We start from the raw sequence: 24,978 nt of genomic DNA on the forward strand, positions 1-24,978 counted from the left end.
AGCTCTGAGTAAAGAGGCTGATACAGAGTTGGCTGCAAAATAAGCATAATTTACTTTAAAAAGCACACGGAAATGTTGCATATTGTTCCAATATATCTAGCCAAACACTTCTTGATAATGCTGGTATAGAAGGAGTTGTTGCAGCGCTATTGGGTTTTCTGTTAACCAAAAATACAGAGAAAAAGATTGTAAACTGTTATCCTAAAGATAACAATCTATTCCATACACATAAAATACATAAAAACAATAAAGAATCAGATAAAATGCAGAAGACTTGACTGGGCATTTAAGCAACCACTGACTTCAAATGGTAGTCGTATTCTTCACACTCTAATTGAGATTTTTCAAGTTGCAGGCTATAAGAAATGAACTTACAGTCAAGTAGTAATTGATGTTCACGTAGCAGTTACTTGTATAAGATGATAGACTGCAGTTTTCTCCGAAGAATTCAGTGTCAATCGTCCACGATGCAGCTGATTCCCGTATTCGGATTAGTGGCAGCTGATGAGGTTTAGACGTCTTTTCAATCTTCACCTCTCTACATAATTATAAATGTAATATAAAGGAAAAAGAAAGACATGCTTGTGTAGTACGTAAAACACAATTTAATAAAACATATTAAAAATCCATTGGACCGGGATTCAATTGCCCGTACCAGAAGGTGAGCGGGTCACAAGCTCAATGAAATCAAGTGTAAAACAAAAGACTTCAGCGGTTGGGATCACAATGTTATAATCACCAAACACATGTAACAGGCAAGCAGAGCTCCCCAGTCTGTATGACACCGACGCGTTTCAACTTTAAAAAGTGACTGATAACGGAAGCACCAAGGTGGACCTAGTTATAGGGATAGTGAACTAGGATAGAGCGATAGGAAGAAGAGGACAGAGAGTAGGTACCAGCATAAGACAGAAAACACCAGCAGCAGATGATGCGTGTCAACCAGGATCTGAGGGAGAGAGGACAGCTGGAACAACTGGAATTATCCACAAACGACAAATCAGCCAATGCAAGGAAAGCACCATTTGGATATCAAAGACTGCGCCATTCAGCTGAGTGTTTTCAAGCAAAACAATGTACACTTAAGCTAGGTACACACTTCACAGTTTTCGTCCAATAATCGGCTCAATCAGCCGACATACGACCGCTCGTTCAAAAGTCGGGTCAGTGTGTGCAGTGACACGATGGTCGAAAGTCTGCCCAAATTGACGATTGCCGCCTCATTTGGTTGGTCGTACCGTTTAATATTTTCGTCCCAATCTCGTTTCCGTTGTGTAATGTGTATAAACTTCCGACCGATCCACAACAGTGAGTACGAAATTACAGTCATTGCTCACGACAACATGGCTGTAAAAAGTCGCTTAAGGGACGTCCGCTCTTCCCTTTATCGTCCTAAACAAGGCTGTATGCAGTCCATGGACCGAGCGATCGGAACATCGATCGCATGTAGAATCGCTCGGCATAAAAAGTTGGTCGAAATTTCTGTAGTGTGTACCCAGCTTTACTTGCATGACTTGAGAAAACAAAATTTATCCAAGTCCTGGCCAGGTGAATAACCGAAGAGAACAGCACAGCCAGCTCAATAAACACACAGCTCCAAGGACATATTACATAGAAAGGATTGATAGCTTACATCAGAGCTCTAGTGTAATACCAAGTACGGTACTCTCCCAAAATGTCCTGGAGACTTACCCAGCTGGATCCCAGGCATTGGTGGGGATTAATGCTGCATTGCACAGCAGGGGACACGGTGACTCCCACTACCACACTTTCCACCTGATCTCCCCTCCGAGGACTCCCGGAGGGGAGTAACTACAAGTCAGCAAGTATGACCAACAACAAAGATTGATTTAATCCAATGACTGTGGGTTGTAATCATCAGAAACATGGTCATTGCAATCATCTGAGACGAGTACTATTGACAGACACTGCTGCACAGGGTAGTGAAGAGGTTAAGCAAACTTAGAGTAAGTTAATCAGTGATAGAAACATTATTCAGAGTAATGTCTACCAAATATACAGTTCATATGAATTGATAATAACTACTACCATTGTTTGAAAAGAATGCTAGTGTTTGCATCTAAAAGATAAGCCGATAAGGAATGAAGCTAAGTAGAGTAACATGAAATACTGATGCTTATTTGAATATAATTTAGTTAGTATTGTCTTATTGCACGTTTTCCATCCACCTTTCCTAATTATTTCCCTTATGTCAACCAATAAATATATTCCCTAATTCAGTGTCCTTATTGGGTCTCTGCTGTTGTGGGGAGGCACACTCTGACGTCAACTGTTAGGTTGCTGCCATTCACAGCATCTGAACCAGAGTACCATACCTTATCTATCGCATCAAGCCTATCATCCTGAAGTTTCTTTAAGCCAGAATTAGTAACACCGTGCAACCTACACAAGTATACTGTAAAGCTGGGTACACACTACACTGTTTTCGTCCAATAATCGGCTAAATCAGCCGACATACGACCACTCGTTCAAAGTCGGGTCAGTGTGTGCAGTGACACGATGGTGGAAAGTCTGCCCAAATGGACGATTATCGCCTTATTTGGTTGGTCGTACCGTTTAATATTTTCGTTACAATCTCGTTTCTGCTGTGTAGTGTGTATAAACTTCCGACCGATCCACAACAGTGAGTACGAAATTACAGTCATTGCTCACGACAACATGGCTGTAAAAAGTCGCTAAAGGGACGTCCGCTCTTCCCTTTATCGTTCTAAACAAGGCTAGTGTGTAGGCAGTCCATGGAACGAGCGATCGGAACATCGGTCGCATGTAAAATCGCTTGGCATAAAAGTTGGTCGAAATTTCTGTAGTGTGTACCGAGCTTAACCCATAGCAACCAATCAGATGTTAGCTTTCCTTTCTCAAGCTGTGCGTGAAAGATTCCAGCTATAATCTGATTGCTTGCTGTAGGATACAGTACATTTGGGCCATGTTACTAATTATGTCCCAGAGTCCGCTACAAGGCGTGGAACACATTGCAGAGGACACATTGAGGTTAGTACATTTCATAGAAATAAGAGCCAAAAATGTAGGACATGCTTTGTTCCTTGAGGGCAGTAATGTACTGTACAAGTGATGAAAACTAATACAATAACAGCATTATGTAGTGGTTGTAAGAAAATATGACCTTTAAAAATAAGTCTCAGAGGAAAATGTCCAGAACAGAAAAAAATAGTTAAATATTTTGGGTGTTGGCAAACTGCTTTTTTTGACGGACAATTTGACTCCAGAATGATTTTTTCATCTGTAGGCTGATGAGCTCTTACTTTCAGCCTGACTGATATAACAGTTAAAAATATAATTGTATAACGGATTCAAAATAAAGGTAATTATAAAAGACTTGTAGCCTTGCTAGCGTATGTGTGATGTGGTAGTGTGTCTTCCATTATCCCTACCTGGCATTACTCTCAGGCTAACCACCCGACTGTTTTTAGACTGGCAATTTTTACAGATTATGAACCTATATTATGCAGACATTAAGGGGTCTATGCATCAAGCTTAATTAACACTTAAAACATGTGTAAACTACTGATTCCGCATCTTTTAAGTATGTTTCCTATGCATGAACTGCCTAACGGAGGAGATTTCTGTGAAATCTCCTACGTTTAAGCAGCACGGTGGCTTAGTGGTTAGCACTTCTGGGGTCATGAGTTCAATTCCCGACCATGGCCTTATCTGTGTGGAGTTTGTATGTTCTCCCCGTGTTTGCGTGGGTTTCCTCCGGGTGCTCAGGTTTCCTCCCACACTCCAAAAACATACTGGTCGGTTATTTGGCTGTTAACAAAATTGACCTTAGTCTGTGTGTGTGTGTGTGTGTTAAGGAATTTAGACTGTAAGCTCCAATGGGGCAGGGACTGATGTGAGTGAGTTCTTTGTACAGCACTGCGGAATCAGTGGCGCTATATAAATAAATGATGATGATACCGTTCAGCATCGCAGTCCCCATAGATTACTATGGGGACTGCGATGTTCTGCAATGCATCAAGCTTTAATAAGCTTTGCATTGCTTGTACAGGCACTAAGCTGCTCGTAAGCAGGAAAATCAGATTGCAGGAGAGGGGTCACTTTGCCCGTGCTCTGACAGTAGCCCCGGCATGATGCATTCATGCGGTCCATAAATATGCATCACTGCGATGTGCAGCAATGCATATTTAATTGCACCGCATCTAACTGATGTATAGACCGATAAATTGTTGACTATATACCTTTGTAGTCTACACCATTTTGATAATTATTTTTGCACCTGAAGAAGGGGGAGGTGCCCCCCCCCCCAAATGTTGTGTATCTGAACCCCACTTGTTGAGGTAATATAAAGTAACTCAGATGAGTATTGAAGAATGTATTAGCTGTCTTGTGGTGTGTTCCTTAACAGAGAAATAGAGTGATTTCATGTAAACCAACAGGAAATAAGAACATCACCATCTCTAATGAGAGATAAAGAGTATGCAAACCCTACACAGTGAACAGCTTAACCCCTTGACTGTCTCAAAATAATAAGGGTTAGTATAGGCAAAAAAAAAGTCCCTGAACAGGTGTGGGGGCTCAATGAAACAAGCAATACAGATGAAGCAGGTGAATGAACATAGGTCACTTAAGCACCTTCAACGGGAGATACTAATCCCGCTTGTATCAGAAGCTGACACTCACTCACATGCATATTGGCTGTTTCCCCTTTCACTTCTCTTTTCCTGCTCTGTGACTTGTGAGGTAGCTAAGATTTCTCCTATCCCCAGCAAATCTACTCACTAAACTCTTCACTAAACTGGGTGATCCTGTTTTCTGATAGATCTCACACAAATCTCTCTCAGCATGCATCTGCACCCATGGATTCTGATTCTCACGCGTTAAGATTAGATTCAATTTAAGCTTTCTTCTCCTTGAAGTTGATTCATGCTCTGATGATACACCAGTCCTCTCTACTCATCAATAGAACTTTTCTAATTCCTCTTCACTCTCAACAACCTCTGGAACTCTGCGTACTCCATCCCTTAAAGAGGGACATCACTCTTATTCTTATGCCACAAGCTGACTAGGACAAATCCCACGAATGTATAAATTCATTATATTTCTCTATAGCACTGTGGCACGGTGGTTAGCATTGCTGCCTCGCAGCCCTGGGGCCATGATCATGAGTTTGCATGGTCTCCCCATGTGTAACCCGTTGTCCATTTGTACTCTGCAGGGTATTTATTTGTTGATAACTGTGTGTGTAAGTGAGATCTCGGGCGTAGTGTCACAGGCAAGGGGTGATATATATGGTGTAGAGTCTGCAGTCTGGACAAGGCTGTTCCAACCCCACTGCACTTATACATAGTTGAGGCAAATCCCTGATTCACTAGCTGTATTTTCTATATGAGTGATGGGAAGCAGACCTTCTCCAGCCGTCTAAGAGGGACTTCACTGGACACTGGTAGGGATAGAAGTAGGGATTTCTCAAACAGTCTCTGTAGGAAGGGTCATACTTCAATCCTGAGAACAAGACATTTAGGGGCACATTTATCAATATTAACATAAAGTGAAAAATAGTTTTCAATCCTTATCGCAATGATAAGGATTGAACTATTTCTCACATTTATATACAACCCAGCACAGAAACAACAGTTCCAAAAAACTGCTGTTTCTGTGATAAAAAAAAATGATACTTACCCCGCCTCTTCGGAACGCGATGTCCCTGGATCACCTCCTCGTCCTCTTCAGTCTTCTTCTTTCAGCAATTGCGCATGTGCAGTTCGAAGAACTGCACATGCGCACAAACATCTCGCTCGATCTCTGCAACTATAGTTGCAGAGACAGAGTGGTGATTGACAGGGAGGGATCACATGATCCCTCCACACATGCGCTGTCCAGCTCTGCTCTTCAGAGCAGAGCTGACAGCACTGAGATTTCTCATTTATGATAATGTACATCAGCTTCAGACAAGTTCCCGAAAAAAACTATTTTTCGAAACTTGCTAGATTGCAAGAGGGAGCAGTCACCATACTATTGAATGGTGACACGCTCCCCAAAACTAAGCAGAATGCAAAGCAGCAGATATCCACGATATCTGCTGCGATGCACCTTTAATAAATATGCGGGGGACACATCGGGGCATGGATTGTACGTTAAGTGCACGATAGTGCACCATCACAATTTGTTAAATATGCCCCTTAGACATGATGTTCCCCAGTCCACTGAACTGGGTGCTTGACTCAGACTGCTCACTGATTCCTTGACACAGCCAGGCACTTAGAGACTCCTATTCTCGACAGGTCTCTTATCAGCTGTTCTCGGTCAGCAGTGTCTTACTGGCCAATGCTCTCTCTTTCTCTCTGTCAGTTCAGCATGCTCCCAACTTCGACCGTTCCACCGGGCTGTGTGTGTCCTGTGTGCATTCAGCCTGTGTTGTCCCTGACACTCTCCTCTGGTGAGCTGGAACAAGTCTTCCTGGATCGCGTGACTGCTCACCTCCGGAGCTGGGTTAACCCGAGGTCTAACTGGGCTACAGCCCACGGGCCTCGGGCATCCAGGGGGCCCTTGAAAGTGCTCAGCAGCAGTATTGATAGGTCGGGGGCGCCCCGGTCCCGATCAATTCTGCTGAGCACTTTCACTGCAGTCCTTCCCCGGCGTGCTGTAGTCTCCTTACTGAGGAAAACTTGTGAGTCTCACTCTCACGAGATCTCCTCAGTAAGGAGCGTACAGCGTGCCAGGGAAGGACTGCAATGCCAGGAGAAGGAGATAAGTGCCTTGGGGGCTGGGAGCGGCTTGGCTCACAGGGGGGGCCTCACTGGGAGGGGGGGTCTCGGATCATGGGGGGGCTCTCCGGGTGGGGGGGTTTCTCAGCTCACAGGGGGGGGCCTCACCGGGTGGGGGGGCCTAACGGGGGAATGGAGGTCCCCTTAGCCCAGGGGCCTCCATTCCCTTAGTAACATAGTAACATAGTTGATGAGGTTGAAAAAAGAAACCAGTCCATCAAGTTCAACCTATTTTGGATCTCCTGCGATCCTGCACTTATATTTGAAATTGATCCAGAGTAAGCAACCGCCAATCTGTTTCAATTGTGTAAATCCCCCCAGACTCAATATTGCAGTCCTATTTTTACCCTATATCCACTACTATCCTTCATTTTAATTAACGGTCGTATCCCTGGATACACCTTTCTGCTAAAAATTTGTCTAACCCTTTCTTAAACATATCTATTGAATCTGCCATTACAACCTTCCCTGGCAATGAATTCCATATCTTGACTGCCCTTACTGTAAAGAACCCCTTCCTTTGCTGGTTGTGAAATCCGGCCATGCTCACCTCCTATGTAAACACAGGTTAAAGCATCTTGCCTATCCTTGTACACTCACACACAGAGGACTCAGAGCCAAAAATATGGCCATAAAGGAGGGATTCACTAATTTGTCATAGGTTATGGCCATGGGGTGTCTGACATTCCTTCTGCCAAGAGTGTGGCCATAATAGCACCCCTCATCATCCCCTGGCAGCACCTGTCATTTGACATGGATTTCGCTCATGGGGGTAAATTCATCAAGCTACGGGCTTCACCCTATAGGCAGAACACCTTCTCCACCACCACATAGAGGTCAGCTTTCTACTGATCCATCAGCTTGTGCCTCCGGAGGGTCCCTAGCTGTCTGACCAGTCTCCTGTAGTGATCCCACACTCAGGCATCGTATCTGCTTTTGTTCCAAGTTCTAGATTTTACAGAGGTAGGCTCTGCAACTCTATACTGTTCTCTCAGCTCCTACTTCAGTTGCTGGACATACTTTAAGTAGGGCCGGGCTTACAAATCACCAGCAGAAACTCCAAAGCATATATCAACTGGAACACTCACCTCTCTCCCAAACATCAGTCATTATGGGGAGTACCCAATGGGCTCGTTCTTTGTGCAGTTATTAGTTTAAACCAACTGGCTGAGGTGCTAGCTCTAATGCCCTTTTTTTTATAGGTTCCAGAGTGGCTAGCACATTGGGGAGGATGCGAATAAATGGAGTAGCCCAGGACTTTTTTGTATGTAACATGCTCCGCAACATTTTTTGATTAGTCGACTCTCAAAGTCTTTCTCTTGATACAAGTGGAAGCAGGCTGGTAAGTTATAATGCATAGAGAAATTCTCCCATATAACCTTGACAAATATGGTAGCACTTTGATCTATGTTGGTATAGGCCTGGGCAAAACGGGTGTTGTGATTTCCATTACCACTGTAACATTTCTGGTGTTTCCCTTGTCTAGTTCAATGGACAGGAAGTCTATGCACACCAGTTCAGAGTGACCACTACTGGTGATGTTGACCAGGAGTGCCGACTTGGAGGGAAGTGTAGTTTGTGGGACGCAATGGCCACACAGCTTGCAATACTACTCAATCTCTGCCTCAATACACGTCCAGTAGCACTTCTCTGTGATTAGATCTGCAGTCTTGCCTATTCCCAACTGCCCATGTTTATGGTGTATGGCTCGTAAGATGAGCATGTGATGCTTGGCAGGTAAGGCCTATGGATCTCACCATTTTTCCTCTGAGTCTCTCTGTACACCCCCAAGGATTTTGCAGGTGGGCTATTAGCTTCGCCACTCTTCTATCTTCAGTGCACCCCCTTGGACATCAAGGCCTCTCTTCACTAATCACCTTACTGCACCAACCAGGGCCGTAACTAGGACTGTGCAACAGGGGCGACTACCCAGGACGCAACGCTGAGGGGGGGCGCAATTTAGGAATATTTTAGGTTAATTTGGTTAAAATTGAGGGCTAGGGGGGCGCCATTTGTCTTTCTCGTCCCAGGAGCTAGAATTCTAAGTTACGGCTCTGGCACCAACATAGGGGTTCTCCAGCTGCTTTCTCCAACTGCTGACTACTCAGTGGAGGCAGATAGTCCACATCCATGAACATCAACCAGCAGTACCAAGGTGGTAATGCTTTCTCTCTATGGCTCCCAGAGCATCAAAACATCCCTGCTGGTGGGGTACAACTATTCTCCCACTGCACATTCCTCACAGCTTTCAAAGGGCATATGTTTTGGTGTTCACTCTTTCGGGCCGATACTTCAGTCATAAATAGCTAGTGCTACAAATCATCTGTGTCTGGTGATGTCCAACTTTGCTCTGGTCCATACAGAAGTCTATGTGTACCTCAAAATGCACTACGTACAGGTAGCATGGAGCTTGTACACTACGGCCCACTTTAGAGCTAGTAGACGGGACTGAGTCTGCCTTCATGATCCTTGTACAGGACAGCAACTAATTACTCCAAGAGCACTTCTCAGACAAGTCTTGAGAGTCTGGAGTGGTTGTTCTCACTCTGTAGTCCGTCTCTTTCCAAATGTTGCCATGGCATTGTGGAGCATTGTATGCAGTCTCTCATTGTGCTTCTATAGTGTGTACACAAACATGATCAGGTCATGTAGATACACCAGCATGTCTCAGAAGTTCATGTCTCCGACCAACAATGCACCTCTGGAATGTTGTTGGAGCTCCTGATACTCCCTGTGGTATCTTCTAGAACTGCTAGAAGCTCAAAGGGCAACTGAATGCTTCACTCCAGATGCTAGCCCAAGATCCCAGCCTTTCAACAAAAAAGGTCACAGCCCTCTTCATCATTTGTATGATTACCCATTTTTTTCTCTGATAAGGGGATGTCACACCCTTGGAAACCAGGTTCCAAGCGCTCATGCCGCAGCTTTTGATTATCCTCTGTTTTCTTCTTCTGGTTAGATGCCAGACAGACTGGGTAAATAGGGTGTGGGAATAGTCGTCACCACCCACTTTCCGGTACCACTTGGCAAGCATCACGAAAATACTGGCATTTGTGCCATTGATAGCAGGCACCTCTCATGATTCAGCTGTGGCCTCTGGACAAACTAGTGCCACAAGAAGCAGGTCACTCTTTAGAGTGGCCACCATCTTGGACTATATGAAAGTGCACAATCTCCATTGCTGGGCCCCTCAGGCTTTCGACTATGCTCTGACACTTAGCTGCTTTAGAACATACTGCACTACAATATCTAGAGGCGTGCAGTATCTCTGGGCCTCATACTCATCTACTACATTAGGGGTGGGCTTGATCCGTGAGAAATTGCACAATCACTTTAGGTCTTGTTTAACTGGTCCTCTAGCTTATTGATCAGTAGAAACAGGATACTCTGGCTGGGTCTGCTTCCCTCAGATGTCCTGTCCTGCATTGCATCCTCGCTGGACTCTGGAATGGGAGGTAATGATTGGCCGGTGCACTCGAGCAGTGGTTCCGATGCTTGAGGGACTGGAGCTTCTTAATTTACCATTGACACCATTGTTTGCCAACCCAACCATCCCAGAGGAATACCTAATGGTGCCTTTAGACTCAAGCAGGGATCCTGCGTGCTGGCCAGCTGGTGAACTCTTAAATTTTTTGTTTGGTACCTACCTGCCCCTCAACATACTAACCAGCATACACAGATTGCTTATGGTGAACAAATGTCACGATCGACTGGGGAAGGTATTTGGGGGGGCCTAGTGAGTTACCACAATAGGACTAATATATTTCAGATATATCAGGGTTGTTCTGTAAGTAGCTGTAATAGAGACTCTATATAAGGTCTTAAGCAGATGGTATTGATGTTCTAAACTCCTTTCTAAAATGTATCTCGGGCTTCCAACACCCGCTGGAGGTGTAATAAGGACATGTGGAAGCCTCTCCACATATGGTGGTATTGCTCCAAAATCTGTTCTTTCTGGGAAGGAGTGATTGTCACATAAAAAGAAATTATGGGAGCTGATAATCCATACAGTCCCAGTTTCTGGCTCTTAAACCTGACTAGCACGCCAATAGCACGATTAAAACAATCCATCTGAAAACACCTAAATAGTGCAGTGAAAGCACTGGTACCTCTACGCTAGAGATCCTCTTCTCCACCAACGCTGAAAGTATGGTTTGCATGGTTGGAAGTTTACATGAGCATGGACGATATGACATTAACATCTGCTGACAAATGTGAAGTATACTGTGCAATCAGCGGTAGGTGGCTGGACTTTCAAGACACTGAGAAATAATGCACAATATGCAAAAGAAACAAATTGCCCAGATGAGGGTTGAGAACATTTACTCTGCCTAAACCCACTGCTCTATGTAACTTCCACTTTGCCGACTCAATTAATTAGAGATTGGGCTCACTATTCCTATTACCCCCCTCCCATCCAGCCCCCATCCTTCCCTTCTTCATTACCCCCTTCCCCTCATTTTATTTAATTACTTTGACTTCTGTATTTTCCCTGTGAGGTCTTTCGGCTCCATCGAACCTATGTAGATAGGAATAAATGACCTGTGTTATTCAACTTCACCAACTCGACTCTAGATATGGGCAGCACGGTGGCTCAGTGGTTAGCACTTCTGCCTCAAAGCACTGGGGTCATGAGTTAAATTCCCAACCATGGCCTTATCTGTGTGGAGTTTGTATGTTCTCCCCGTGTTTGTGTGGCTTTCCTCCGGGTGCTCCGGTTTCCTCCCACACTCCAAAAACATACTGGTAGGTTAATTGACCGCTAACAAATTGACCCTAGTCTGTGTGTCTGTCTGTGGGTGTGCTAGGGAATTTAGACTGTAAGCCCCAATGGGGCAGGGACTGATGTGTGTGAGTTCTCTGTACAGCGCTGCAGAATTAGTGGCGCTATATAAATGATGATGATAATGATTCTTCCAGAGTTGAGAATGTCTTGCTGCTTTCTACCATTATTTCAAGTATTGTTTTGTGAAGCGCAATAAGAATCAAAACCCTAATGTACAAAACTTTGCTTGTTCTTTGTATAATTGTTTGTTTTTCATTTGAAAAACTTCTTCCTAATTTCAATAAAGAAAAAATGGACAAAAAGTGAAAGAAAGAAATACACTTGGCCCCCTAGTGCTATGGTGGTTCAGAAATAAACAACATTAAGCAAACAATAAAAAACAGCCATACTTTGCAGTATAAACAACAGGCAAATAAATGCATACAGTAGGCAAATTTTTATACAAGGCAATAAAAGCACAGCAATTAAATAATATAACTCTCACATAATGTATACCCCAACCCCTGCCCTCTGCTAAGGTGTGGCACAGCATGAACATCCAACTCTAACACACAGTGGGCCCCCTCACTCACACTGCACATGCGCTGGTTCCTATAGTGCCAAACATAACAGTAACCCAACAATGTTATTAATATTGATGAGCTCTGGTACCTGGGCACCGTTGGCACGCTTGCTGAAAGTTACAGATTATGGCCAAAGGGGAAGGAGACAATTTGTGGTACAGATAGTGTCAGTAAGTTATCCAGGCAAACAATCCCATGCAAACTGCTGTCTGCCCCAACTCCAGGGCAATTAGAAATAGTTGGGGCAAAACTCTGAGTCACGATTAGCCAGTAGATCTTCTCTAGCCCCATAAGAGAGACACCAATGGCAATTCACTGGGCACTGGTAGGAATAGTAGTAGAGTAGTAGGGCTTACTCAGTCTCTATAGGTTGGATTATACTGAAATCCTGAGAGATGACTGTGGTTAGCTGCTCTGGACCCCGAAACAGGACACTTGTTCAGGATGATCCATACTTGCCTACCCTCCCGAAATGTCCGGGAGACTCCTGAATTGCTGGTAACTCTCCAAGTCTCGCTGGAGAGCAGGTTTTTCTCCCAGATTGGTGGTCTCAATGACGCAATTTGCTTCACTTTCGCCCCATGGGGAATTGCCACCATTGCATCGTGTTGCGGGAGTGGGGACAAAATGACGCGATTTGATGGGTCACGGCCCCCCTGCTCTTGGCACTTGATCTCCCCTGTGGGATCTTCCAGGGGGCAGAATACAAAAGTTGGTAGGTATAAGATGATCCCCAGTACACTGGATCTCTCTGCTGTGCATGTGTCTCTGAGTCAGGTACTGGAGGATCTCTTCACCACAGGTCTGCAGTCTCTCACTGGCAGATGCTTTCTCTCTCTTTGTCACTACAGCATGGTCCCCTCTCCACCCCTTTCATCTCCTCTCACAGACTTCTCCTTTCCTGAGCTCCGTTCTTTCACTTCCTGGCTGCAACCGGTCACTTGCCTCAAGCTGGGAGATGTAGTTTAAGTTCTCTGCATTCAGCCTGTGTTGTCCTCTTGTTTTCTCCCACAGTCCAAAAACATACTGGTAGGTTAACTGGCATCTAACAAAACTGACCCTAGTCTGCGTGTGCGTGGTAGGGAATTTAGATTGTAAGCTCCAATTGGGCAGGGAGTGATGTGTATTATTATTGTAATATAACTAGTGCTATATAAACAATAATTAATAAAATAAATTGTGACATGTGTCCTGCTGTGTGGGCAAAGCAAACCTTCCTGACATGAGGCTGTTGATATATTCAAGGAAATATAACAGTATCACAATTACAACCTTGCAGGACACCATGGGTAATATTTAATGTGCTGGGTTTAGTGTCAGTGCTACTATTAGGGTGCCAATGGCTAGGGGGTGCATAAAACACTGTATGAGTGGCATATTGTCAATCATCCAGTGTTTTTTAACCCGAGGTCTAAGTGGGCTACAGCCCAGGGGCCTCGGCATCCAGAGGGCCCTTGACAGTGCTCAGTGGCATTAATGACCGGGGCGCCCCCGGCCGATCAATGCTACTGAGCACTGTCACTGTAGTCCATTCGTGGCGGCGCTTAGTAATCTCCTTACTGAGAAGATCTCGTGAGTTTCACTCTCTCGAGATCTCCTCAGTAAGGAGCTTACAGCGCGCCGCAAAAGACTACAGGGACAGGACAACAGGTAAGCACTTGGGGTGGGGGGTGGCGGGCGGCTCACAAGGGGGGTGCGGCTCACAGGGGGGCCTCACGGGAGAATGGGGGCCCCATTGGCTCAGGGGCCTCCATTTCTTTAATCCAGCCCTGCCTGCAGCATCCTCTTATGGCGCGCCGTCCACTGACATGAAGGAGATGTGAAAGCCAAGTGCCACACTACCAGGGTGAGGAGCAGAGCCTGCCTAATGGGAATCAGTGGGGGACAGGGCCCAACACCCAAGGGATGGGGTGGTCGCTGTCTAGGGCTACCCCCAACACCCAAGAGTGGTTGCCGTCTAGGGCTACCCCCTACAGATAACTAGTGCAGGGTGCATCATTGGGAAGAATGACCCTCACACTAGGGGCCCAGGTAGTGTCAAGTAATTATTTAAAAATATATATTATTTTTTAATTCATGTGTAGCAATTTAGCTTATATGCTTAAAAAATGTGACCAACTCATTCTAACTATAATAAACATTATTTTTAATTTTTCTAGTACCACTTTATAGCTTGTGTATGAGCAAATAGTAACATGATAAACGTAAAATATGCAAGTGAAAATGCATAAATATGCTAGGACATAACAGTGGTGTAATGCCCAAACATCCCAATAGTAACGATTTTGGCAGAACTGTCCCATTCTCGGACCCAGACATGTTTTTGCTGAAATGTGGGTTGGTAACAATGTGGGTTACATTGTTTCTTAGATCAATTCCGTTGCTGTCCCACTATCATCAGAAACTATGCAGTTAAAGAGTTACTTTCACTAAAAATAAATTGTTCTTATTTTGATCTAGACGGAGCCTGCTGCAGTTTACCTTATTTAGTATAATTTGTTGTAAGTAAAATCATCCTCTCTCTACGTAGCAAAATATATTTGGCAAAGCTCCGGCCTCTTCACTACTAACAACTGGAGTGACTGATTTGGTGATGAGATTGTTCTAAGTTTTAACATTTTCTTATGACACATGCCTTCTGCATCCCTTCCTACATGACCAATTCCATCCACTGCATACTGGTCTGCTCTTGCTTTTCCCTCTTATGTTCCAATATCAGTAACCTGACATGTTAAAGATGTTTTTCACCCCATTTTCGTAGAGGGATCTTTTCTTTCATGCATTGCAGAGCAACTAAACCCACAGTTCTGCTAAGGCAGGATTAGGCTAAGCCATACCCACACACAGGACGGTTTTGTCCTGATTTTAGGGCATTTTGAAGTTGTGATCCGCTAACGGGTTTCCCTTCTAAGCCGCAAGTACCAGTGGCAGTTGTATGCTGCATTGAACGAGTGTTTAGTGGAGGGGAAGGTGTCTCAGGGCAACCCATGGTGCTATCAACATGACCATGCCGCTTTATCGCGTGCGCGCCATCATATTGCGTATACCCCCCAAATTAGGAATTTCTTAACATTAGGAGGTGCTGTTAAACCTGTATGATATATATATCTATATTTATATATATGTTTTTTGTGATTGGACGTATGAGACGTTTTAATTCATAAACGACATACCTCCCAACCTCTCAAATTGTCAAAATGGTGCACCGTACACTTTTGTTATAAAACATAAGCACTTGTACTGGAACTCATAGAAGGCAGTTTACCAGAACCAGAGAAAGTGCGGAGGTCATTAAATGTTTTTTTGCGCAAATTTGTCTGCTGTATGTCAGTCCATGTTTTGAATTGCATCTTGCAGGAGCTTTACGCAACAATTGCATGAGCGAGGTCTGTGAAAGAAATATCAATGTCATCAAATGTAAAATCAACAATACATAGTCCTACTATCCCTTTAGAACCCACTAAACTACAATACAAGGATATATTGTCCTTATGAGAACTTCTGTCTCCAACATGGCTGCTATTGAGATAGTGAGTGTGCGTGGGTCTCAGGCGCGCAGCATGCTCAGATTGAGTTTTGTATTGCCAAAATTACGTATATTCTTATAGAGGCTTCTGTCTACAAAATGACTACAATAATGAATACAGAAGAGCTTTACACTCGGCGCTGTCCAAAAAGAATGGGTCCATTGTTAATATAAGGTTCTTCCCTCCTGGTTTTCTTTGACCTTATGATCACCAATCGGAGGGGCTATCTAATTAGGTCATACTTACCAACCTTTGGTAAGCTAATTCCGGAAGATCCCAGGCAGGGGAGCGTGGTTGGTGGGCGGGGCGCGGTAATTCGCCTCATTTTGGCTCTGCCCCCCATGACAAAATGCCGTTTTTGTCACAGGGGTGGGCCATTTTGAAGAGCAAGATGCCATATGCGAGACATTTGCCTGCTCTCCCTGGAGCCTGGGAGACCTACCCGAAATTTCAGGAGTCTCCCGGACATTCCAGGAGAGTTGGCAAGTATGAATTAGGTTAATTCACTACCCATTCATTCCCCTTGAGGACTCCCTGGACAAACTGACTGGGATAGCTACAGGTGGTATAACTTCTTGCTGGATTGGTTCTTTGGACGTTGTCTGCCATACCCTGTTGTCCTGTGTATAAGTAGGGGCATTTGGGTTCTGATTCATTAAGAGACACATACTGAGCACAATGTGCGTTTGTTTTAAAACGCACATAAATCGATTATGCATACGCCCAAGTTCAACAAGGAGATGTGAAGATACATGCGGTGATGAATACGGGTGTAGGTCGGTTCTGCTCTACCAGACAAGACACTGCAGAAAATGTCCAATACATATGTGGAATATAAAATCACAAAAGAATGCACAGAAAAAAAACTATTCAATTAATGTCACCTATTAATAATATAGGCATTAATGATAAAACATTAAAAATTATATATTTTTTTTCTGTATTTTTTCCATGAAATACATTTATTAGGATGTTATGAATGTCTACTGTACATAATTTTTTACAGTTTCTTTTGATTGCAAACACAGGTCCTTGCATAGATACAGAGCCGTCATTACTAGTATTCGGCACTTAGACCCGACCAGTAGCTGCAGCGCGAGAGACGGCTGAAAATCAAGCACCTGAGAGTTGCCCAGACCTTGAATCATACGCTGCTGCCTGTAACTTAAAGCACCTCTTAGCACCTGAGGCGAGAGGGAAAACTGCCAGGACCCCCCCTAACCCTCAACTTTAACCAAATCAACCTAAAATATTCATAAACTGTGCTCCCCTTCAACGTTGCGCTCTGGGCGATCTCCCCCCTCTCGCACAGCCCTAATTACAGCCCTGGCTGTGTGCGCTTGAGATTAGCAGGGCCTTACTGTTCATTGACTACGGGCATCCGCCCCTTCCCCGCCCTGTTCCCTGCCTGAAATCATAGGATGTAGTAAGAAGGGGCAAACGCAGGATTTGTAGAGGGGGGTTTCCACACCACGCCACCAGCGGGTGTGATCATCATGCATGGGGGTGTGGCTATAACATTAGACAGTGCTTGGCTGCTCTCCAACTCTTCCTATCCCTATAATATACATGGGCAATGCTGCGTACACTATTGTTAGGTGCACGCTGCTTTCCCTTTTCAAGCAGAGCCGTGTGAAGCGGGGGCAGGGTCCACCCACCTCAATTAAACAGTGCCCCAGGCTTGGAGGGGAGTTTCCGGGCACTAGTAAACCCCTCCTCGATTTGCCTATGGTAAGTGCCCTTTGCGCTCGAAGATGAATTGAACGCGGCTGCATTCTGTGGCGTACTGTCCGGTTTTGGGCATGTGCAGAGTAATTGTGTGGATTATTCGCACAAAATTGCCATTTACATGCCTTAATGAATCAGGCCCTTGGACTCAATCTATTTACACCAAAGGATTACCATTGATCCACACAAGCTTCATTTTTAATTGATGACGTACATGTAATTTAATATCATTACAGGATTTTTTACTACACTATGTTATATATGTATCTTCTTGAAAGTCCATCCACTGAGTCCCTTCCATTGTGCCTGGGTTGTTGGTGGTAAATCCACTCTATTGCCATAGATGGTATCCTGAATCTAGCTATTGAAGATTCCCATAAACTCAGATTAGATCCTAAATTATTTTGTGGTACAAGGCTATTCACATCTTTGTATTATATCACTGTGCAACTGTGTTTTATGTACTTTCACCATTGGGTGTCTCTTATTTTCGCTATTCCTAGATACACTTCACTAAAGAAACAAGAGGTAATATTAAGGTTATCGTTTACCCTTTTATGTGATGACGGGAGAGAAAACTGTAAAGTTTATTTACTGTGTCACTGTTATTTGTCCCGTTTGGTGGTGTTATACGACTACACCTTTTAAAAAGAGTATTAGGTCAAATTCACTTTAGCACCTACCTCATTTCCTTTGTGGATCCATATATTTGTTCCAAAAACCAGAGTTTGGAAGGTAACAGCAACAGGGGAATTTTATCCCAAAAAAAAGGTACAGTTTGGAGGTGTAAAAAGGCAAAATACTCTGTGTGCCATTGTGTCCTGCCTCTGGCCGCATCTGCAAAGTAGCTAATGTAGCCGACTGTCTTAGCTTCTAGCACTGAATCTTTATTCACTATCTTTATCAGCCAATAACTTGTGGGCAGTCCAGAATGTGTCATCTGTGCAGCACACAGGCCTCAATGTATTTTATCTGGAGGTGATCCAGTTTTCTGTTGGTAAGAGGAGCAGATGGCGTGAACATGACATTTTTCCCAGCAGAAGCTGTTTATGCTTCAAAACAAATAAAATGTATTTTTAGTGATCATTTCGTTTAAGCAGATAAGGCAGAAATACTGTCTTGAGAGACTGTGTATACCCAGTAAAATAGCAGTTAGTTAAACTTAGGCTTTCTGGCTGGTAGGGAACAGGAATGGTAAATCAGAATAACTAGGTTTTCCGAACTCAGACTAGGGCTAGGTACACGCTGGAGCGTTTTCGTCCAATAATCGGGCAAAGCAGCTGACATACGACCGTTCGGTTAGAAGTCGGGTTAGTGTGTATAGTGATATGATGGTCGAAAGCCGTTCCAAAGTGTCGATTGTTGGCTCATTTGGTTGGTCGTACTGTTTAATATTTTCTGACCAATCACGATCTCCATAGAGTTTACAGTAGTCATGTTCTTTACAGCCAATGCTAGCGATGATTGTGCGGGTGAATAAATGTAGAGTGCTGTAGAAGGAATAATTCATTTGTTCGTTCTGAGGCAGAATATTTCGTTTCAGAGTCACAGAAGCTAAGGAAATTCGTTAGGACATGTGGACAGGGCCATCTTAACAACATTATGGGCCACCAGGCAAAGCAGTGCACCGGGGCCCCTAGATATAGATATAGATATAGATGTATACAGATACAGATATAGATATATAGAGATAGAGATAGCTAGATAGATGTACTTGCTCAGTGACCCTTGTAGTTTTTTTTTTCCAGGTTTTTTTCTTTTGCAGGATTATTTATTCTCATTAAGAGTCGTGCCTATGGGGCTCCCTTGCCTGTGGGGCCCCCGGGCAGCTGCCCATCGTGCCCAATGGAAAAGATGGCCCTGCATGTGGATAGCTATAACAAGGCGGTTTTAATCAGTGAGACAATAGGCTAGATTTACTAAGCTGCGGGTTTGAAAAAGTGGGGATGTTGCCTATAGCAACCAATCAGATTCTAGCTGTCATTTTGTAGAAGATACTAAATAAATGAAAGCTAGAATCTGATTGGTTGCTATAGGCAACATCCACACTTTTTCAAACCCGCAGCTTAGTAAATCTAGCCCAATGTGACAATAATGAATGAATGAATGAATGAATATTGTGCTGTCATTCTCTGGAGACTAGAAGACCAGATGAAGGACCAGATGAAGAGCACAAATCTCAAGGTAAAGCTGGGTACACACTACAGAATTTTCCACCAACTTTTTACGCCGATCGATTTTACATTCGATCGATGGTCCGATCGCTCGGTCCATGGACTGCATACACACTAGCCTTGTTTTAGAAGATAAAGGGAAGAGCGGACGTCCCTTTAGCGACTTTTTACAGCCATGTTGTCGTGAGCAATGATTGCAATTTGTCGTGGATCGGTCGGAAGTTTATACACACTACACAACAGAAACGAGATTGGTACAAAAATATTTAAGGGTACGACCAACCAAATGAGGCGACAATCGTCCATTTGGGCAGACTTTCGACCATCGTGTCACTACACACACTGACCCGACTTTTGAACGAGCGGTCGTATATCGGCTGGTTGAGCCGATTATTGGACAAAAGCCCTGTAGTGTGTACCTAGCTTAAATCGTATCAGTGTGTATGTATGAATCCTCAGACTGATCAGGCTTTCAATTGTAAGTACAATCGTTTGAGATAACATGTCTGTTGGAAAATTCTTCAGTGTGTACCTAGCCTAGGTCATTGGCTGGCAAGATTTACTGAAATCTGTAGAATAACAGATAACAAGAGGAGATTTGGTCACTCTTGGGTCTGAGTCATTGAGGAAAGTAAGGGGAAAAATAGGAGTGAATTTGATCCTGGACAAACCATGTCACAATGCAAGGGGTGCAAATGAGTTTATTATTTTGCATGTAAGGAAAATACTGGCTGTTTTTCATGTAGCACACAAATACTTGATAGCTTTATTTTTACACTGAAATTTAAAGTTGATCTAGAACAGTGTTGGCTAACCAGTGACACTCCAGGTGCTGTGAAACTACATGTCCCAGCATGCTTTGCCAATATATAGCAGCTTATTGCTGGAAGGGTATGCTGTGACTTGTAGTTTCACAAAACCTGGAGTGTCACAGATTAGCCAACACTGGTCTAGAACATGCACTACCCAAACTATAAATTTGTCTCCACATTTTAAATTTACCTCCCCTTCCAATGCAACATGGTTTTGCCAAGGTGCAAAGTTACCCCTTTTTTTGTTTGCTTTGCTCTCCTTAATAACTCCTGCCCTTGGTTTATAGGCCTCAATGGCAGGGCTGATTTTATAGCAAGGCAAAAAAGGTATTGCCTTTGGCAGGGGCTGGCTGGCAAATTTTAGAAAAAGCTATGGGACCAGCCCGAGGGGGCAGGTGCCCCCCAGGGGGGGTTTCCATAGGCCAGTGTTTCCCAAACTCAGTCCTCAGGTACCCCTAACAGTGCATGTTTTCCAATCGCCTTGTTGAAGCACAGGTGCATTCATTACTGTCTGACACATTGAAACAGATCCACAGGTGGTATAATTACATAATGTGTCAGTCAGTAATGAATGCACCTGTGCTCCAGCAAGGAGATTGGAAAACCTGCACTGTTAGGGAGCCCTGAGGACTGAGCTTGGGAAACACTGCCTTAAACTGTCACTTATGTCCTCAAATACTGTCCTCATAGATCTGTATATAAAATGCAATGACTATAAAATAAGCACAATTCTAATACATTACATTCTTGAAGCAAATTAGGTGAAAGGGAACTGTTACAAAACAACATAAAATACTGTAATGCTTATTTCAGAGCTTTTCCTACTGAAGAAAGTATTAATGCTGATGCTAGGTTTGAGAGAAACTACCAATCACAAATCTTTTATAAAAGTTATTTACATATCTGTCTTTGTTATGGGTCCTAAGGTGTAATTAGTAGAGGGCAGTCTAGGTGATCTGTAATCTGCATATAGTATGTATTACCTCTGGGTAATCCTATTTTACTGTCTCCTTCTAATCTCTGTCTGACTGATATCTCCCAGTTATCTCCTGCTGCATTGTGTCCTTATCTCTTTTGCATCACCTTGCATTCTTTACAAGAGGCTGTCACAGGCTGCAATATCACAATTCATACTTGGTGTCCTCGTCCCCAAACCTGACTTCATTCCATACATTCCCGTCTTTCTTGCCATTAATGCTACTCACTGCTCCATGTCCTCTGACACAATTCAATGACTTGCGTACCAAGGGCCTGATTCATTAAGGATCTTAAATGAAGAGGATTCTTATTTCAGTCTCCTGGACAAAACCATGTTACAAAGCAAGGGGTGCAAACTAGTTTTCTGTTTTGCACATAAGTTAAATACTGCCTGTTTTTTCATGTAGCACACAAATACTTGATAGCTTTTTTGTACACTGAAATTTTAAGTTGATATTTGTGTGTTACCTGAAAAAACAGGCAGTATTTAATTTATGTGCAAAACAGAAAACTAGTTTGCACCCCTTGCTTTGTAACATGGTTTTGTCCAGGAGACTGAAATAAGAATCCTCTTTATTTAAGATCATTAATGAATCAGGCCCCAAGTTATTAATGACATCCACATGGTTCACCACAGGCAGTCACCTAAACCGAACCTGGGTAACGTGCTGGGAGTCTCCCCAGCTGTGATAGAACTACAAGTCCCAGTGAGTCCAGGCAGAGGCTGCAGGACATGCTGGGACTTGTAGTTACACAACAACTGGAGAGCCTGTTTTATAGGTGTTACACCAAACATTCACTAGAGGGAGTATTCCGTTTTTAGAAGAGGATATACAGAACATCTCTGAAGAATATTTTGCTTATAGTTGCACAGAGCATTATGGAATATGTAGGTTTAAGAGGTCTTACTAAGGATGCTATGGAGGGTTACTCCTACACATAGTGCTAAAGTGTATAATGAAAACCTGACCATAATATTTATTGTCAATAAAACAATGACATTAACCTGATATCCTATAGTTAATGGCCATTCCTTGGCACGTACATAGGGGTGACCTTGCATCGCTTCGTAGGTTGAATGACCTTTTGCAGGGCTGAAGGTGAGTCAAGGATTTGGGGGGGGGATGACTAAAAAAAGATACAAAAGTGTTTGTGGAGAGGAACAGGGAGGGGTGTAGTACTGGAGGGAGTGTCAGCGGAGGGAGGAGGCACAGCCAGAGGGTGAGAGGAGAGAGACCGCTGGGTGTGTCAGACTGAGAGGATCAGCCAGCGAGACAGGCTCCCAGCACAAGGTGAGTGCAATGCACTGAAGGAAACTGATTTACTGTGAGTGTGTAGAAGTAACCAGGGTGGTGAGTGTGATGGTGGGAGAGACAGTCCGGCTTTATGCCTGAGAGGGACTTTAAAACGTGTTTGGGAGTAACATCACAGACTGTCCAGGGGTGAGGGGGATTTAACACTGGCATAAGGTGGAGATTGGCTGAGAGCTGTCAAAAGATGAGACCTCTGATACGTCCCATATGGGGTCTGTGAGACCGAGACTGTAGCCAGGGAGAGCAGTAAAGAGTCAGACAATGAATGAGACAGGCTGGGTGTGGAGGTCAGACACATTCTGCTCTAAACTTGTCTCTGGGAAGCAGCCAGACCCGTCTCCCCCCTCTGGGTCTATTACTCTGTCCAAGCCATGCTTGCTCACATTAACCCTATGCTTAGTGGTTTCATGCCAGTCTACCTCGTGTCTAATCTGCCCACTCTGCAAATCACCCTTGTATGCCCACCCAGCCCCTGACATGCCTGTTACCCATGCTACCAGTTATACACAGACCCTGACATCCCTGCTACCAGTTCTACACAGCTCCTATGCCAGTCTACCTCGTGTCTAATCTGCCCACTCTGCAAATCACCCTTGTATGCCCACCCAGCCCCTGACATGCCTGTTACACATGCTACCAGTTATACTCCACCCCTGACATGCCTGTTACCAATGCTACCAGTTATACACAGCCCCAATGCCAGTCCTCCTACATATTTACTTTTAAACAAATTTATAAGAGAGAAAATAAAGTTGTCCCATAACTTTCTGAAAACAATTTGCATTTCTTGCTGAACCCTTGTTAGAAACACTTGGCTGTTACTTAAAGTCTTCAATATGTGTATTCTTATTAACACACTATATTATAGCCCTCTGTTGCCAACTGTCTTATTATTTTTCCTTTAGTGCCAGCTGTCTTGCTGACTCCTCCTTCCCTGAAAATGTCTTATTCTGATCACATGCCATCTTTTTGTCTTATAGTACCATGACAACTCGCTTCACCCTGTAATTCACACTCCCATCTCTCCGCAGTCCTCCGCTAATCCCTCCTCCTTACACACCCTCTGGTCTCAGTGCTGGTGCCTCCTCTAAATCTCAGCTGTCTCTCCTAGGCAGGACCTGCTGTGCTCTCTAGTAGGCCATGGGGGATGTTATATCAAGTCACCTGGATGAGAGCCGACGCCAGTACATCACAGGTAAGGCTATGTGACACCAGAGTGACTCTGTAAATCGTGAGTCTCTTATGTTATGCTTAAGTCGATGCAGAGCTTCACAATATCTTACCTGATGGGGATGTCTTCTGCAGAACTCTTGTGTGGGTTCCCTACTTAAATGTTGTCTTTCTTTTGTGCGGGAGGTGCCGTCTTGTACAACATCTTTCCTGGGGGGATGAGTGGGCGCTGGCTTCCTTCATTAACAGAGAATCTTCCTGTAAAGCAACTGTCTACATGTATGATGTTGGTTTTGCAATGCAGAGCACCTCTGGTTAGTGGTCCAGTATTTTAAATAACATGTTCAAATAAAGGTCACATAACTACAGATTTTTTTAGATTGTCGAACATCAGCAATAACTAGGAGAGAGGAGATGGTTGATTTTTGCATTGACTTAAACTTTACTTAGAGGTGCCTGAGACTAAAGATTAAAATTGACCCCTCACCTACAGTGGTGGCAGCAATTTCATAGACTGACCCAATATTCTCAATATTCTTTCCATCCGTTCTCTGCGAACTAGTGACGTTATTGACACATGGGGCACTTTCTAGCCAGTCTCTTCCTCGCAATGGAAAAAGTGTTTATTAATCCCAATGGGCAACAATAAAGACACATGGGGGCCTCATTTAGGGTTAAGAACAAATCTCCCTAAAAGGTGCAAACCATGATGGGGGGGGGGGGGGTGCAAATGTAAAATGTGCTTACAAATTTAGGACTGGGAGGTGGAGCGTGTCCTAATCCTAGTTCAACTCGAAATTGCATGGTAAAAATTAACCTTTTCGGTATTTATGTAAAAAAATAATGCATTTGCAACCCTTGCATTGAAACATGGTTTGTCCATCGTCATTTAAATCAAGAAGCTGCAAGACAAGTAGTTTAGTAGCGCTACAAGGAATCCAAGCAGCTATTGTTTTCTTTAAATATTATCAGTTTTCACATTGGGGTAACAAATTGTAACGCGATACAACTATTTGCTTTCAAAGCAAAGCCGTTCCTTTAAACGGCTTGTTTTGAATTCCGTCTATTGTTTTCTTTAATACTGCATGTGTTTGTATATAATTGTGAAGGATAATAATAGCTAGGTTGGTTTGTGGTGTAATGAGGCTTCACATGAGAGGGCATGGCTTGCCCAGAGA

At 43.8% G+C, this 24,978-nt stretch overlaps 1 protein-coding gene across 1 annotated transcript in view; it reads left to right on the forward strand.

The window, feature by feature from the left end:
* Window positions 1-22,506: 22,506 nt before the first annotated feature.
* LOC142100956 (protein Niban 2-like) overlaps window positions 22,507-24,978 on the forward strand; it is a 51,642-nt gene continuing 49,170 nt past the window's right edge. The window contains exons 1-2 of the mRNA XM_075184891.1: window positions 22,507-22,609; window positions 23,742-23,825. Of these exons, the coding sequence (XP_075040992.1) occupies window positions 23,771-23,825 (55 nt within the window). The 5' untranslated portion in view covers window positions 22,507-22,609; window positions 23,742-23,770. The remainder of the gene's footprint in view (window positions 22,610-23,741; window positions 23,826-24,978) is intronic.

This window comes from Mixophyes fleayi, chromosome 9 (genome assembly GCF_038048845.1).
Source record: "Mixophyes fleayi isolate aMixFle1 chromosome 9, aMixFle1.hap1, whole genome shotgun sequence".
NCBI lineage: Eukaryota > Metazoa > Chordata > Amphibia > Anura > Limnodynastidae > Mixophyes > Mixophyes fleayi.